We start from the raw sequence: 15,901 nt of genomic DNA, 5'->3' as shown, positions 1-15,901 counted from the left end.
CCTGCTACCTCCTCCCGTATTAAGACCCGGTCTTATGGGGTATCTTATCATCCCTGCAGGAAACTATTTTCACAACTTAATTATCTAATTGTCTTTAGATGACAATGTATATACTTAGTGCACAATGTGGTCAGAGTAAAGAAAGGGGGGCAAAATGTGCTTGGTCACTGGCAGAGTTTAGGGTAATCCTGTGAGAGGAGGCTCCAGACGTCTGGATGTGTTATGTGACCTTGTATGTCCGGTCACAACTTATGATCCGTCAGTTAAACCAGGTCTAGTTGCTGCAGCTGCTGCAAAAGGATTGCTCAGTACCAAACAAAGTACCATAGCACCAATGCTAAAGGAGCATGTGAGCTAACATCAGATAATTTCCTAACCTGCTCCTTGCATCAGCGGAAAGCCTGAGCCACATCTGTGTTTTTAGGGGGGAAGTTTCGCCCACGGGAAATTTATTTGCCAAAGGAAAGATCACAAGCAACAGTAAAAACAAAATCTAATCCCCTCCTCCTCCTCTTTTATCCCTTTTAAAAAAACAACGACCATAAAATCAACCAACCCGACCGCTGTGACTGAGAGAAGTTGTATACAGGACAATTTTTAGAGCACAATATAGATTTCACTCTCTCACTGTGTAGAACGAGGTGTTAAAGGACCAGTGCAAAAGATTAAGGGCACTCCAGTGGCAGAATGGGTTTAATATTAATAAGCATGTTTGTTAATATCTACAGATGGAGCAGAGTTCATCCACAGTCTGCCATGTGGCATCGCCGTGTTCGTACGGTAAACTAGAAGGACGGAAGCAGACAATAAAGGATCCATCAGGTGCATCCTTTGTGGCCCGACATATCCCGGGATTCATTGTGCGCCAATTCAAACGAGACGGCGGACTCTCAAGCGTCCGAGGGATATATGGAAGCAAATCTGTCCCACCAGATTTTGACATTTTAAAGCTTTCGAATTTCAAGCATTGAATTTTCTTGCATTGAAATCATGTGTCTGAATTTTTTGCCTCTGAATTCAAGCCTTCGAATTTCAAGCACTCATAGCATCGGCTCATATTTTATATGTAGGGAGTTTTAATTATTCTGATGCGTTTACCGATTTGACTATCCCCTGTAATCATTCGATGCTTCTGTGGCGTAACGTTATTTTAAGAAAGCATAAGCAGAGACAACACGTTTGTAGCGATCAGCGGCATGGCGAGTGTACGGTTCACTATTGTCATGTGATGTTGTCAACAGAAAAATGTATGTCTCACAATTTCTCAAAAGACACCGATTAATTATTGAGATAAAGCAGCGAAGTTGTCAAGTCGTTTCCTTCCTGGACTAAGCCATGCCACACATGACCAACGGAGCGTAACCTGATTGGCTGGATGTTGGTTCGATTGCTCTTCCTCGGTATCCCGGATGTTGCATCTGATTTTTTTTAACTCGTATTTTGGGATCTGAATTTCGCCCACCGAATATGAGCACCTGATTTTTTATAGCTTGAATTTTTGAACACTGAAAAATAAAGGTGAAAATGATTTATTGAAAGTTATAAAAGTTGAATTCAGAGGCAAAACATTCAGACACATAATTTCAAGGCAAGAAAATTCAGTGCTTGAAATTCAAAGGCTTTAGAATGTCAGATTTGCTTCCACAGGAATAAACTTTAAAAGTAAAAGTTTTTGGTTAAAAAATGAAAGGGGCCTTGAAATAAATCATCAGTTAATAATAGGTTAAGTTACGTGACGTTAGTTATGATAGCTAGTTAGCCAGCTAGCTACCTGTTGCTAGGTGACAGGAGCAGCGTTGAGTGATGCAAGGTTAAGGGTGTGAACAGCTGGTGACGCAAACAGGAAACCCTTCGTAGACCAGACCAGCTCATTTCAGTTCGGCTTCAGCGTCTACACAGACTGTGTCCTTCTAAGTCTGCAGACACAGCCACAGGCTATGGAGAAGAAGTTACTCAGGAAGTTTCTGAACAGGATAAGCGATGCAGATAATGGATGGATGTTTAGCCTCCTTAGTTGTTAAGCTAAGTGAGCATATTATACATTTGGCCCTTGTCATTTAATTCCTGAGAATCAGACTGAATCTACGTTCTGTTCTAGCTTTAATTTGGAGTCTGAATAAAATCTGTAATTTCATTTTTCTTAATCGTGCACGATGTGTTCTTATTCAGATCTCATCCCTACGAGTTGCCCTGTTTCTCACCATTTCTCTGGTTCTGGTCCACGACTATGAGGTCCCCGTTCATTGTTCTGTTTACACAGCTCTGATTGGCTCTTCCAGCGGGTAAACAGCCCTCTGATTTGTTAACACCAAACGTGTTTCAATCATTAAAGAAACGTGAGATCCGGCAGCGCAGGCTCTCAGGTCTGTAAGCATCGTACTTGCAAAGAGCAAAGTTAGACGTCTGTTCTAAGCTCTAAAACCTCCCTGCTTAGCTCAGACATTTTAAACTTTACCTCGACACAGCCGGACCTCTTCACAGTGAAAAAAGAACAAAGTGCCATGACTAAAGCTGACTAAACAACACGACTGTAATGCTTTCTGACCTTTAGACGCAGGGCTTTTATCCTCTCAAGTCATTCCCTCCCTCGTACAATCACAGAACTCTACATACAGTATGTTCCCCGGCTCTTTTCACTTACGAAAGCATTCAGCAGTTTTCACACAGCTCCCCTGATGTTTGTCCAGAACTCGAGCTGAAGACAAAACCAAGCAAAACTGTGAACTGCTATTAATATATGTATTTGAAAAGTGGCTCTTGCATGAGGCTGAATGTATTTTGAAAGCAGCTCCAAATGGCACCTTTAGGGTCTCGAAAGCAGCTGGGAGCAGGTTAAGACATCTGTCAAGAACAAAACAGGATCTGTGCTCTGTAAAACACTTTGGCTCTGGAGGAGGGCGCTCCTTGGAGGTACAAGATGCCAGCAAGTCTCACGTGTAAAAAGGAAACATGCTAATAAGCACTTGACGGATTAGAGTTTCTTTCTGTCAATCTCAGGACGCAAGTGAAGACAAGGTCGCTCACTGTTAGCTCAGCAGTACACATCACACAGCAGAGGCTAACCTGACCCGAGGCTGTATTGTATCTTTTGCCACCTACACGATCTGGGTTTTTATTTTATGTGTTTGTGGTTTCATCAGTACGATCGCATATTAGGGCCAAAAAACGGAGCCGGAGGAGAAGAGTGGTATACCGAGAAAAAACTCTAAAAGTTACAAGATTAAAGTTGTAAATTCGCCAGAAAAAAATCATAAATTTACGAGAAACAAAAACTACTAAAATCGTGTTCATAGGAACCTATATGATCCACAAACCCCCTCAAAGTATATCGGGGTTCACAGCCTCCTCCCTCAATTCACCTGTCTCTCTTGTCTGCCCTGTTGGCTCTGAGGCTTACACAGACGTGCATGGCACGGAGCTCAGAGCAGATTTAGCCTGTTTTCTCTGCACACAAGAAGCAGACTTCATAGAGGAGAAAGACTGAGCGAACCTCTGCTGCAAAAACACACGGGGCAAGGTTACCATCACACATGGAAGTTACCCTACGACCTCATGGCGGCTACGGAAAGGAAACAAACCTGCATGACAGACAAAACAGAAAGAAAACTACTTTAAATCAGTGGTTTCAGTCGTTTTGTTGTTTGGATGGAGGCTTCTACAACAAACAACCCCAAGTTTTGTATAATACACCGTCGTACATCAGTACCAGAAATGCGAGTCTTGCAAATAATTCAGTCTCGTTAGCCTTTATATTTTAAAAGGTTACAAAATATCCAGCGACAAAAATAAGCCTGAAAAGCCACCAGTAAGATCAGAGTGCAAAGGGTCGTTGCTCTCGAGATGATTGCTCACATTGGTGTAAACACTGCAGGCCGGCACATTGTTTTGACTCGTCTTGCTGCCGTCTGAACTGTCTTAACTCTGTTGCCTCTGCCTTGGACGCAGAATCAGTAACTTCTAATGCAAGAGAACAAAGCATCTGTTCACACACACGTACCTCTCTCACAGGTGCGGGACCAGAATCCGGTGCCTGTGCAGTCACATATGAATCGATTCCAGCCTTCTTTGCAGACGCCTCGGTTCTTGCACGGGTAGCTCTCGCACTGCTTGCCAGGCTGCTTGTTGCACGAGGGTTTGATGCCCGCGCCGTTTTGTGCCTCAGCGATCTGCCGGATGTCCTTGCTCCGCCCGTCGATGAAGAGGTCGCGGATGCAGCCCACGTAGCCGTAGTTGAGCATCGCCGTCCAGAGCTCGGTGGGCAGGATGAGGTTGGTGCGGTCGTTGGGAAGCCCCCCCAGGTACATGTCGCCCTCCAGGTCGAGGATCTCGCTCTCACCGCTGGCTGTGAACGGCGTCCGTCTGCTGTTTACTGAGATGGTGCCTGTGAAGGGGGAGGATGGAGTAGAGATCAGATTTGTCGCATTCAAGTTGAAATATGTTTTAGTGTGACTATAAACACTCAATAAAGCTTTTATTGCTTCATTAAGTTTGTTGTACAGACAGTATTTGCAGAGACGTATTTTAAAGGCATTGTAGTAAGAAGGTTTATAAAGTCATTTATATATCCTGTACACCTGATTGTTTCATTAGCTTCACCAGCAGCACTGACCTGAGCGTCCGTCTCTCTGGATGTCCACGTGGTACCAGGCACCGTCGTTGACCTTCGTCTGTGTGGCCTTCACCTTGATCGTCCCTGAGCCCATGTCCAACAGCAGGTACAGGCTGCCGTCCAGCAGCTCCACCGCAAAGAAATCCACCTGCACAAGGACGAAGATTAACACTTAATCAAATGCTAAAAGTTACATGCATTGTAATTGTTAAAAAAGACTAGATCAGAGTCAGGGACCAATGAAAAGGCTCGCTTAAAGACATCAGAGACCATCAGACCTTCCAAACAGGAAGTCCACTCGCCTTTGGCCTCGGCAGAGATCAATGGAAAATCATTCCTTAAGGCAGAGTTGAAATGAAGGATTGATCTGTGGATTAAGGACTGACCTTTGTGTTCTTCTGGCTGCGGGCGGCGTCTTTGCGCTCCTGAGGTTTGCCGTGGGTGAAGAGGATGAGGCCGTTTGGCTCGGTGGTGCGGAAATCGAACGAGATGGATCCCATCCGCTTGGTGTTCCACTTGGGGAGGCTGATGTAGGCCTCGGGAGTCTCGAAGGAGATGGGGTCCAGCGTGGCCACATTCTCACACTTGTAGGACACCTCGCCCTGGATTTTCATCTTCGGGTCGACGATTCGAGCAAGACGGGACAACTCGAGGCGGATGTCATTGTTCTTATACACCACCTGTGAAAGGACAAGGAGAGCATCGTGGTTAGTCTTCTAGTCCTATAACCAAAACAATCAAAATAAGGTAGCAGGGAATAAAGAAAAGCAAACCAAATTTTTTCTTGTTAAACAAGAAATTCTAGATTTAAAACTCAACACAACGCACGTCTGAGGAGTTTTTTATTCCATTGTCTGCATGAAAACGGAAAGAGGAATCAAGCTTTGAAGGAAGTGCTCTCCTTAAAATATTAACACGTACACGTTCCGTCCCTCATCTATCCCGCTGATCCTGTTCAGGGTCGCTGGAGCCTATCCCAGCTGTCATTGGGCGAGAGGCGGGGTTACACCTGGACTGATCACCAGTCAGTCCCAGGGCTACAGAAGTTTACCTCATTATCAAACTACAAAGGCACAACTGGAACTTTCCGTCTCCCCAAACAGACGGACAGGTCTTTAATCTACAAATCAGCACCTGATGAAACTTTCTCTGAATGTGTGATTATATTCTAATGCAGGGTAGGGTAGGAAAAAGGAATGAAAGTAATTATATATAAGTATATCTAGCACTTTAAAATGTATAGACAGGCATGTCAGCAGTGGTGGAAATTACCTCCTGTAGTTTCTCATTTTATTCCCCAACTCTGCTCTAAAACCAGCAGCAGCCACGTGCGTCGTGGAGGCACCAGCAGACCAACACATGCTTTTTATCATTTATTGACTTCATGACGAAAAGAGAGCAACTGCCTCATAGTTCTGCCTCCGCCAACCAGTCAAGCTGAAGTTTACATCCATCAGTGTTTCCTACAGAATGACACTAACTGTGGCTGTGACTATGCTGTATATAATCTAATATACTAAAAACCAGTAGGCCTACTTTAAACAGGAGAGGCTGCACCAAAATCATGTATAGCACAGACACGATTCCAGAGTCTCTCTCTGTGTGTTTCCCTGCAGAGCATGTGTGGCACCCTTCTCACCTCAGCAGAACAGACAGGTGAGCGAGGGGTAGAGTGAGGGCAGACTGTCCACTAATAAAGATAAACCAGATGTAATAAAATTCCCTCCAGAGCAGTTTTAATTTCGTTAAGGGAAATTATGACGATAAATGTTCATCAACGACCTTTTTTCCACGATGAAGACGAGACGTTGACGAACTAAAAAATCCATGATATTTTCCTCCACTGTTCTTCTAATCTGTCTGTCAAAATACAAGAAATGCATTCCTGTAACTGGCGTGTGCAGACCCGCCTGAACCGAGCCAGCCATACAGGTGATTTTGTCCCAAAGCGGCAGCTTGAAAAAATGACGGCATCCACGCAAAGCGGGTTTGGTTGGAAACTAAGAACAGGCGTGGAATTTATTTATTTAACGCAATTCTCGTAGTAACGGGAAACGGTGACACGCCCTATGGTTACAAATAAGGTTGAAGTATCGATGGGAGAGTCCAGGCTGGATCATCCAAGGTTAGGAATACCGGATATCACACAAGTAAAAGAAAGACTTGGTACAACCACATATCACAATCACAATAAATGGATGTGAGCTCATATAGTGACCTTGACCTTTGATCACCTAAATTTAATCAGTTCCTCGTAAAGATTCAATCTCAAAGATTTTAGTTTTGTTTTCTTTGGCGCCTTTAATGATGATAAACGGTTATTGTGGGAGAAAACTTCCCAGTTTAACCAGACGTCCACGGTTGGCTCCGGTTGTAACTCTTGATTTTCCTGGCTGACGGTCGCTTTCCTTTTTTAGACTGTTTGCTTCATCTGAGCGTCGAGTTTGTTTCTTCTTCTTTGGATTTTCACTTCTTGTTGAAGTTGTATCTGTAGTCATCCACCTTTTCTTTGTTTGTTCAGCCATAGTAGATTACTGTTTACTCGCAACACTTGCAGAGAGCGGAAAAGCAGCCGCTTAGCTCCGCCTACCCTCTCTGGCAGACCAACCACTGCTGGCTGATGGAAAACGCGTCACTAACTGGGCGCCGCCACAGACACCCAGACCATTATAATACTATATACTGCAAATGCAAAGGCTTTCATCAGTGGGCCATCGGCTCAGTCACCATTGTGTTTCCTCATTCAGAGATAGATAGAGACTTAACAGACATTTATTTACATGAAAATCTTTACGTCGAGTTATTTCATCTAGACATTCTTGAGATATCACGTTCACAGAAACAGGACAGACAGACTAACAGACAACCCAACCTGCAAACACAAAGCTCCTGACACGGCTAATGTTAGCACAGCGGAGTAACAAACAGTTTAAGGAACACCAAGGAGTTAAATGGTTAAGTGAAAGCAATGAAAGCATTAAACAGGGTGTAATATAATCCCAGGCTGCTAGAGACCCAAAGTATGGGTTAATAGGAACATCTTGTTTTGTTCTTCTGTCCATTAACGGGGTCTAAACCCTGGAGCGAGGGGCCGAGCGGAGCGCACAGAGAGGGACGGAGGTCAGAGCAGCTGCATGAAAAGAGGGGAAATCACTGCAGGATGAAAGCAGGACCTTCGGAGTCTCCACCTGTTGTTTAGGAGCATGAAGATCCTCCTCTGTTTACTCCCTGTGCTGTCAGGTGTGATGCTTACCTGTGTGTTAGTGAGTTCATCAGCTTACTCAGGCTGGGGCTGGATCGTAGCTGCTGGATATCTGTGTAATCCTGCACACGCTCGTTTTCTACAACACATCTTTAATGTATTAAATATTCTAAAGTCTGATTTAATGTTCTGCTTTTTCTTGACATTAATATTAGACCCTGCCGGCTGAAGACTCTCTAAATGTGACATTAAGAACTGCTGTGCAGTCTGGGGTAAACACGGCTGCAGAGGAGATGAATTTATTAAGAGATTTAACAGAAATTAGTCCACATCAAACAGATGGTACGATCACCCAAACGACAAATCTACTGAGGAACCTTGTTTTTGATGTTCTCACTGAGGAGTCATGTTACAAACACCTTGTTATAATGTTAACTTCACATTAATATACAGATCTATTTATCTATCAACACAGAGGAAAGACTTGAATAAGAATAATCAATACATGAAATAAAACAACTGCTGAGGTAAATCTTTGATCATTTCGTCAGCGTTCAAAATGTTTCAGAGTTTAAGTGGCTATCAAACATTTTCAGATGTCTTTAAGCCACCGGGGGATGAAGATATTTTTACACTTCTGGGAAGCTGTCATGAACTCTGCTGTCGTATTCAGTCTGATTATGTGAAATCTTTTAACCCAAGCTGATGTCGATTTAACCTCTAACCTCCACGACCGGATTGTTAACTGCACTCATATGCAGATAACTGTTTATAATGATTAATAAATATCTATCGTCATCAGATCATAACTGATTGGTTCCAGGATTACATTTTGGCCAATGAGTTCAGCCTTTCCATCATGCAACCAGAGTACTCCGATTACCTTTTTTGTTCTAACGAGTAACGTGTTACTTCTGCAGTTCAAGAAATGATTTAGTTACTTTTTCATAAACAGTAATCTGTTACTGGAAAATAAATCACCGTATTTCTCTTTTCCTTTTGTCTCCACAGAAACAGAAACTCCCTGAAGCTCTGTTTCTGTTTCTCTCCTCCTTCTTGGCAGGTCGCTGCGTACCAGCAGAAGGTAAACACAGCTGTGTCAGTGCGCATGTGTAGCTAGCTAACTCAGCTAGCAAGCTGTCAGAGAGGACAGCGTTTACTTTGTGTAAATATTCACATTATTCTGAATGTTTGGGCGAAAGGGACGAGAACAACATGACGGTGAAATGTAAGCTGTGTCTGGAGGAGAAGTGCTCGTCAGCTGTGAAGAGCTCGACTTCAAACGTGAAGAAGCATCTGCAGCTAAACACAGCTCCACAACACTGGTGGGACTAAGAGCCTGTGTTGTGTTGTTGCCTAACACTGTATGCCTCTGCCCGGTTCACTGTCAGACTGTTAGCATAATAAAGAGCTGTAAAGGTTAACCTGCGTCTGTCATTCCTGTTATTAGGCTGCAGAGTTACTGATTATGGGCCGTAAACGAGGCGATGCAATGACGGTATACAGTCGATACATTCAGAGGTAGACGTACAGCAGGCTACACGCCGTCCTGACAATATAACACATGTGGAACGAGTCGCAGAGGGAGTTTATTTTTTGGTAACACATAAGAAATCTAACATGTTACTTTTCTCAGGAGGTAACACAGGAACGAGTTACTTTTGAAAGTAACAGAAAGCAGAACCTCGCTGACAGATTCTGCTTTCATATGGAGAGTTTAGGGTTTTAACAGCAGACAACTGACAGAGATCATCCTCCAGACTGTTACACCGACAAACAGCGACCTGTTCATCAACAACAGCAGAAAAGAAACTCTGCAACAGTGACGGCGCCAGTTTTCTTGTTGACATGTTAGCGACCCGCGTGCACACTTTGACGTGTGCACCAACATGAAGAACTTTTTAAAAATTCTGGTTATTTACAAATGTTGTTGGAGACAAATTTTCACATTTCATATATTAGGGGGACATGACCCTGCAGATCGGCAGCCTGAAATATATTCAATTTAAAATGTTTGTCAAGTAGAAAAGAATCTGAAGGCCTTCACATTCGAGGAACCTTTAAGAAGGTTAAGAATGTTTTTCATTTTCAATTAATAAATGACTGAAACTATTTGATTATCTTTTTTAAATGTCCTTCTGTTGAATGACTCGATTATTCTGCTCATGTAAATGATGAGCAGCACTTGAGTGTATTGGGACATTAGTGAAGTGTTGAGTTGAGCCTTATTACAGAAAGTTAAACCAGGACTAGTTTATAATAATATCAATAATACATTAATATTATTTATTATATACTCGTAAAAAAGGGCAAATTAGAAACAGTCCCTCTCAGAGTCTAAAGGTGTTTGTACGGGTTCGATGGCGTCTCTTCAATCTACTTTAAAACACGTCATGACGCGGCTGCTCTATGACACAACGTATGTGCGTGAGTATCAGCCTCCATCTTCCTGCTCCTGCAGCCGGCTGACGATCCACCCAGCCTCTCGTCACATCTGCCTGCGCTGCGTTCACACACAGCCTCCATCCCGGGCCATAAAGCTGCTGTGTAACACACACAGTCTCCTGCATGAGCGAACGTCCTGCCAATGACGGAAAACAAATGAATGAAGAAGACTAAGTGGCCAATCTTTTATCACAGCAGCTCTAAATGCTATCAATAACAGCGGGAGGATGGAGTCACGGAGGGGGATGTGTGTGTAAATTGAAATCTGCTCAAGTGGAAAATTGAAGGCCTTTTTTCCCTCTAATTCTCCGGGCAGAAAAACAGCCTCTGTCTGGCTATATTTCGGGCACATACGTACACAAAACAAACACACCCTCTCCTCCATTTCACTCTCCTTTATATTAATGTCTGCGCTCCCCCTCCTCGCCCAGGGTTCTGTCTGACAGTGCTGCGATGGCTGAGTGGGTAGATTGAGGGGCCTGGCTGAGATTATCGATAATCCAGCTGCAGATTTGACAGTAAATCAACTCATCCCTTAAGGTGCTCGGGGACTGGATGGAAAATTGTCTTTTCCTCTCCTCTCACTCTCTTTCTTTGTTGCCTTTTCGTTTCTTTCTGTTACATCCATCCTCCTCTCGCTCCCTCCATCCATCTTTTCCCCCCTCCTCTCCACAAGAAACACAGGTTCCTTCTTCGGCTGTGACTGAGCAGAAACACTTCTTTAGCAACTCCAGCACACTCTCCTTCAAAATAAGAGTCTAAATTAAAGTGACAGCATCTTCTGACTAATGAACAGGACAGAGGGTACGCAGAGGTTCACTTGTCCCCTGTAGCAAACTGACTTTTGAGGAAGTGATAAAGTAAAGATGGCCGACATGACAGCTCCCTAAGAGTGAAGCTAAACCCTCTCTATCGCCCCCTGCTGACTGGCTGATTAATAGGTCATAAAGCCCGCCTCCTCCATGATAACAGATGGGACATGAGTCAAACTATAAAATCTAAATACAAACATGGTTTCTGTCATTATAGTTAGTTCTTATCATGCTGATTTATGTCCAAGTGTTAATTTTTCTGACAAGTTTACTTTTTATTAGTTATTTGATGCTATAAAAAGGGGGTGTGGCCTCATGATTGACAGTTCTGTTGACAAATGGGGCGACTGCAGCGTTCTGTTCCCGAGTAGCAGAGTAGAGGAGGAACGGCGAGAGGAGACGTAACTAACACTAACACTACAGTCATTGAACTTTCCATAAGCGTGAATATCTGCCTCAGACCGACACAAGAAGCTGTTCTGCTGCAGACTGAGCCCACCTGAGGGCTCCCACACGCCAAGGACACCTGAGGGCTCCAACACGGCAAGGACACCTGAGGGCTCCAACACGCCAACGACACAAGGTAAAGGTGTGTGTCGGGTAGAGGAAGGGGCGGGACGTCAGTACTGCGGCTCCACCAGCTGATCTCTACTGCACACACTCTGGATACAAATGAGCAAGATGGCAGCGCCCACTCCGGGGGGGTTTTAGCTTCACTTTAGTACAACAAGAGGAGGAGGAGACACGAGTCAGTGGTCTGATCACGTTACAGAAAGGATCCCCACAAAGATAAACCTACTTTCTCAAAGAGTTAGATGCTTGAAAGAAATACTATATCACTCTATTGAAGTTGCAGGTCTACCGCTGCCTTGATTGGTTGACTTTGGTGTTTTAATTGGTTAGTACAGCTAACACAATAGTTGAGTAGGAGGTTCAGAATTTGAAGGTTACTATCATCAAAGGCGTCGGGTCAGAATGCATAAATCGGGCATGACACTTCTTGATTTGATCAAAATAAACTTGTTTAAAGGATCTGAAATTATATTTAATAAAGAGGAGAAAAACACACAGGATATGTCACATCATCTGAAAGACAAGGAACGCAATATTGGAACTTTAAATCAAATTAGAATCAATAATCAGTTAAAGAAAATACTGACAAAGAAGAACTAAAAGTAGGTAGAAACACCTGACCATACTGAACTACCTCCCCATGTGAAGGTGAAGGAGTGCAAGGAGGACGAGGAGGAGTCTTAAACAAGGGGAACCAGGTGAATTAATTTAGGCTAATACGGAGCGACAAAGAGAGCAACCAATGATCAGGAAAGGAGAAGCGAGGAAGTTAACTACAGGAAGTGAGGTAGGTGAGAACAGTAACACAATAGTGCTGCAAGGTAAAATTACTGTTTTTGTCAATGGAGTCTGGTGGCTTCAGAAAGAGCGATGTAACAACTGTTTCTGGTGAAGAGGAAGCATCTCATTCGTTAGCACACACTCTATCTCTGAACTGGTCCTTTCTTTAAAGGGGGTATCATGTTCATTTCAAGCTTCATATTTCACTCTGTGATACCTGTGGAGTAGCTTAGCATAATTTACAGTAAAAAAAATCCTCTTTTTCTCAAGCCCCTTTCCTACTGGTCAAAAAACCCACTAACACACAGCTTTTTTGCTTAGTGGGAAAGGTTACTATCTGCATTCAGACCCGGATCAAATGACTCTGCAGAAGACCCGGGTAATTATTGCCTCGGCTCCGATCGGCATTGATGGGAACACAAAACCTGGGTCGACACGCTAATCTCCGCCCCCTTTTCGGCGCAATGCTATGCTCCATCAGTAACTTCTGCGACTCCTTGTCATCTCAGCTTCAAATTCTGGAGTTTGATAAACAGACTGAATGATAAATACAATAAAGACCTAACCACCGTAACTGGCTTCTATGCTGTTTGTGATGTCAGACGGTGACGCAGCAGAAAGAGACCGACAGGAGGATACTTCACTGGCAATGGAAAAAGACACGATCAGCATTTATTAGCAGGTCTTCCCGGGTCTGAAAACCTGCGTCAATGTGCTAATTTTGGTGGGAAAGGGGTATCACACTGCTGCTCTGCGCAGGCCCTCATACAGCCTCTCCCTGAAACCACTGAGTCAGCTCTGTCCCCTTTAAGAAACCCCGCCCCTACAAGCCCACTTCCCTCTGATTGGCCAGCTCTCCGAAGCCTGCTGAGGCTCGTCACAAAGTGCAGCGTGTATAAAAACCTGTGTGGAACCTGGCGTACACAGCAGCCTGCAGACTGAGCTGAGAATTTCTCCAACATACTTTTACCTACAGATTTGAAACTTTGCCCACGTTTAGTCTAAACATCCAACAATGTAACATTTCATATATGTGTTAAAATGTGAAACAGCATTATGCCCCCTCTTTAATGTTGTCAGACAATAACAACCCCTCGAGGTTACCCAGCTAGCGGGGAACGTTCCCATAACATCGGCTAACATCACCTACAAGTTCTAGAACGTTTGAAGGATTTTTATCATTTCAAATAAAGTTCTTGTAACGTTAAAACTTAAACAAAGACAAAACGTTTTAACGTCAACATTCTGAAGATATTTTCAGGATGTTATTGAGGCCTGGGACGTCAAAACGCCTTTTATAATTCATTTGCTCAATGTGACATAAGAACAAAGGTAGAACATGCTGACTGCAACATTCTGAGGATCTTTTCAGGATGTTAGTTCGGCCTGAACTATCAGAACGGGATTTATTAAACGTTCCTGAAATGTGATTTGAACATTCTCACTGCAACGTCCTGAAGATGTTTTCAGAGAACGTTCTCCTGCTATTAAAAGGAACATTCTGGGAACCAAATAAAAACATCCCGCTCAAAACATTACCAGAACATCGCACGCAGCATTCTCAGAACCTTCTGATGGGGGACCTTGTTAAAAGATGCACGTTTACCTTTTAGTGTTCTGACCGGACCTGAAATTACATTTTAGTATATTCTGCTCGTCTTTTCTTTTAATGATCTTAATGCTCTGTTCTTAACTGTGTAAAGCTCCTTCAATTGCTCTATGTATGAATGGTGCTTTATAAATAAGCTTGCCTACTGTTGTTTGCCGTGCTGTTAGCTGAAACTTTGTATGAAGTCCACCTTCAACACAAGACATTCTTGAGGAAAATGTAAACGTACTGTAGGTCTGTCTTATAACAACGACAGCAGAGTTGTTCAAGTAAAGCCAGAATCTTGTCCGTTAACCCTGTCTGTGTCATCATCAATTAAACTTGACCTCCTGTGAGAGACGAAAGCTGACAGGGGGAAGCAGGAGCACACGCCCCGCCTCAAATATATAAGTCATAAATAAATGAGTTAAAGAAGTATTGTTACTAAAAACAGGATGGTCACTGCTGCTGGATTTGAACACGAGAATATGCTGCCTGGTCAGGCACACACACACACACACACACAAGCATTTGACGTGGCTACTGTACACATCCGCCCGTGTAAGGTGATGGCTGATAAAAGAGAGCATAAATCATATAAAATGTGGCCGCAGACTGGAAGGGGGAGAGAGGGTGGGGGTGGGGGGGGGTTTGGCAGGGAGGTGGAGGTGCGGACGGAGGGTGTAGCTGACAATTTGACAAGTCACTTTCAGGTCTCTGCCACCTCTGAACAATAACAGCAAAAGAACCTTTCAACATGCAAAGGGAGCTTTATCAGCACGCTGCAGACGCCGGCTGCAGGTTAACATGAGAATGAAGCATTAGCAGGCTGATAGCACGCTGAGGGATGCCCGGCACACACACGCACGCACACACACACAAATATATATTTATAGATGCGTGTGTTAGTGTGCGAGTGAGGGAGAGTTTGAGCAACAGAAAGCAATTGAAAATGTTTGACAATGGCCAGATGATAGAAATCCATCACTGAATTATCTCCTCAACCAGGCCTCCACGACACACACCATTACACACACACACACACACACACACACACACACACACACTCTCTCTTATCAGTGTGTGAGAATGAGCAATGTAACACAATATGACTCAGGCTTGAAATTACCTTTTAGATTGCCAGCCAATACAGCGAGCAGGTTTTAATGTCCACTCAGAATTCCCACGAGAAAGAATCAGGCTGATTTAGTCGCTCACAAAGCTGAAGCGTCGACATGAGGGGAAAATAATTTGTTTTCTTACAATGCTAAAAGTTCGTACTAATGGTGGCGACGCAGGAGAGGCTGAGGGGTCGTTTAAATCATCTTGCAGGGAGCTTCAGTGTTCTCAGAGAAATCCAGTACATGTTAAGATCGTGCTTCAAGCGGATATTTTGTCCTGAGGAAAGTTAATTTATTGACACTGACACAAAGGGTTAATCCTCTGAAAACTACCCGCGTATGCAGCACAGTCCATCACGTTACTGCAGCTTCATATCTCTTGCTAGGAAAGTTTTTCTTTGGCTCAAAAGGGAGTAATTACTTTACACAGTTCAAATACATAACATTGTTTTGAATATTGGTCGTAACTCGTACTAAGATTTTATTTTAAAGCTTTTTCTCCCATCGTAGACGATTTATTTTAGCAGAATCAATTATAATTTGTCCAAATCAATATTAAGATTTTTATTCATGTCTGTCATAAGTGGCCATTTGATAAGCAGAATAATGGACATTAAGCAGGTTGTTAAAGCAGAATAAACCCCTTCATGGGGAGACAAGATGTTTATCAATGTTTCAGGTTCATTTCTGCAGAAGTGACCTGCTCGCTGAACATTATCCTTTACATTTACAAAAGGCAAATGTATTTTGGAGGACGCATGGAGCTGCATG

General features: G+C 43.4%; 1 protein-coding gene across 1 annotated transcript in view; it reads right to left on the bottom strand.

Moving 5' to 3' along the window:
* LOC138591653 (neurexin-3a-like) overlaps nucleotides 1-15,901 on the bottom strand; it is a 97,402-nt gene that overhangs the window by 70,411 nt on the left and 11,090 nt on the right. Inside the window, 3 exon segments of the mRNA XM_069662306.1 lie at nucleotides 3,998-4,381; nucleotides 4,610-4,757; nucleotides 4,996-5,289. Of these exon segments, the coding sequence (XP_069518407.1) occupies nucleotides 3,998-4,381; nucleotides 4,610-4,757; nucleotides 4,996-5,289 (826 nt within the window).

The sequence above is a fragment of the Semicossyphus pulcher genome, unplaced genomic scaffold (assembly GCF_022749685.1).
Source record: "Semicossyphus pulcher isolate SPU_LCO1_2020_fin unplaced genomic scaffold, fSemPul1.0.p SCAF_14, whole genome shotgun sequence".
In the NCBI taxonomy this organism is placed as follows: Eukaryota; Metazoa; Chordata; class Actinopteri; order Labriformes; family Labridae; genus Semicossyphus; species Semicossyphus pulcher.
Note: the sequence above shows the minus strand (reverse complement) of the source record. Positions and strands in the feature narration are given on the sequence as shown.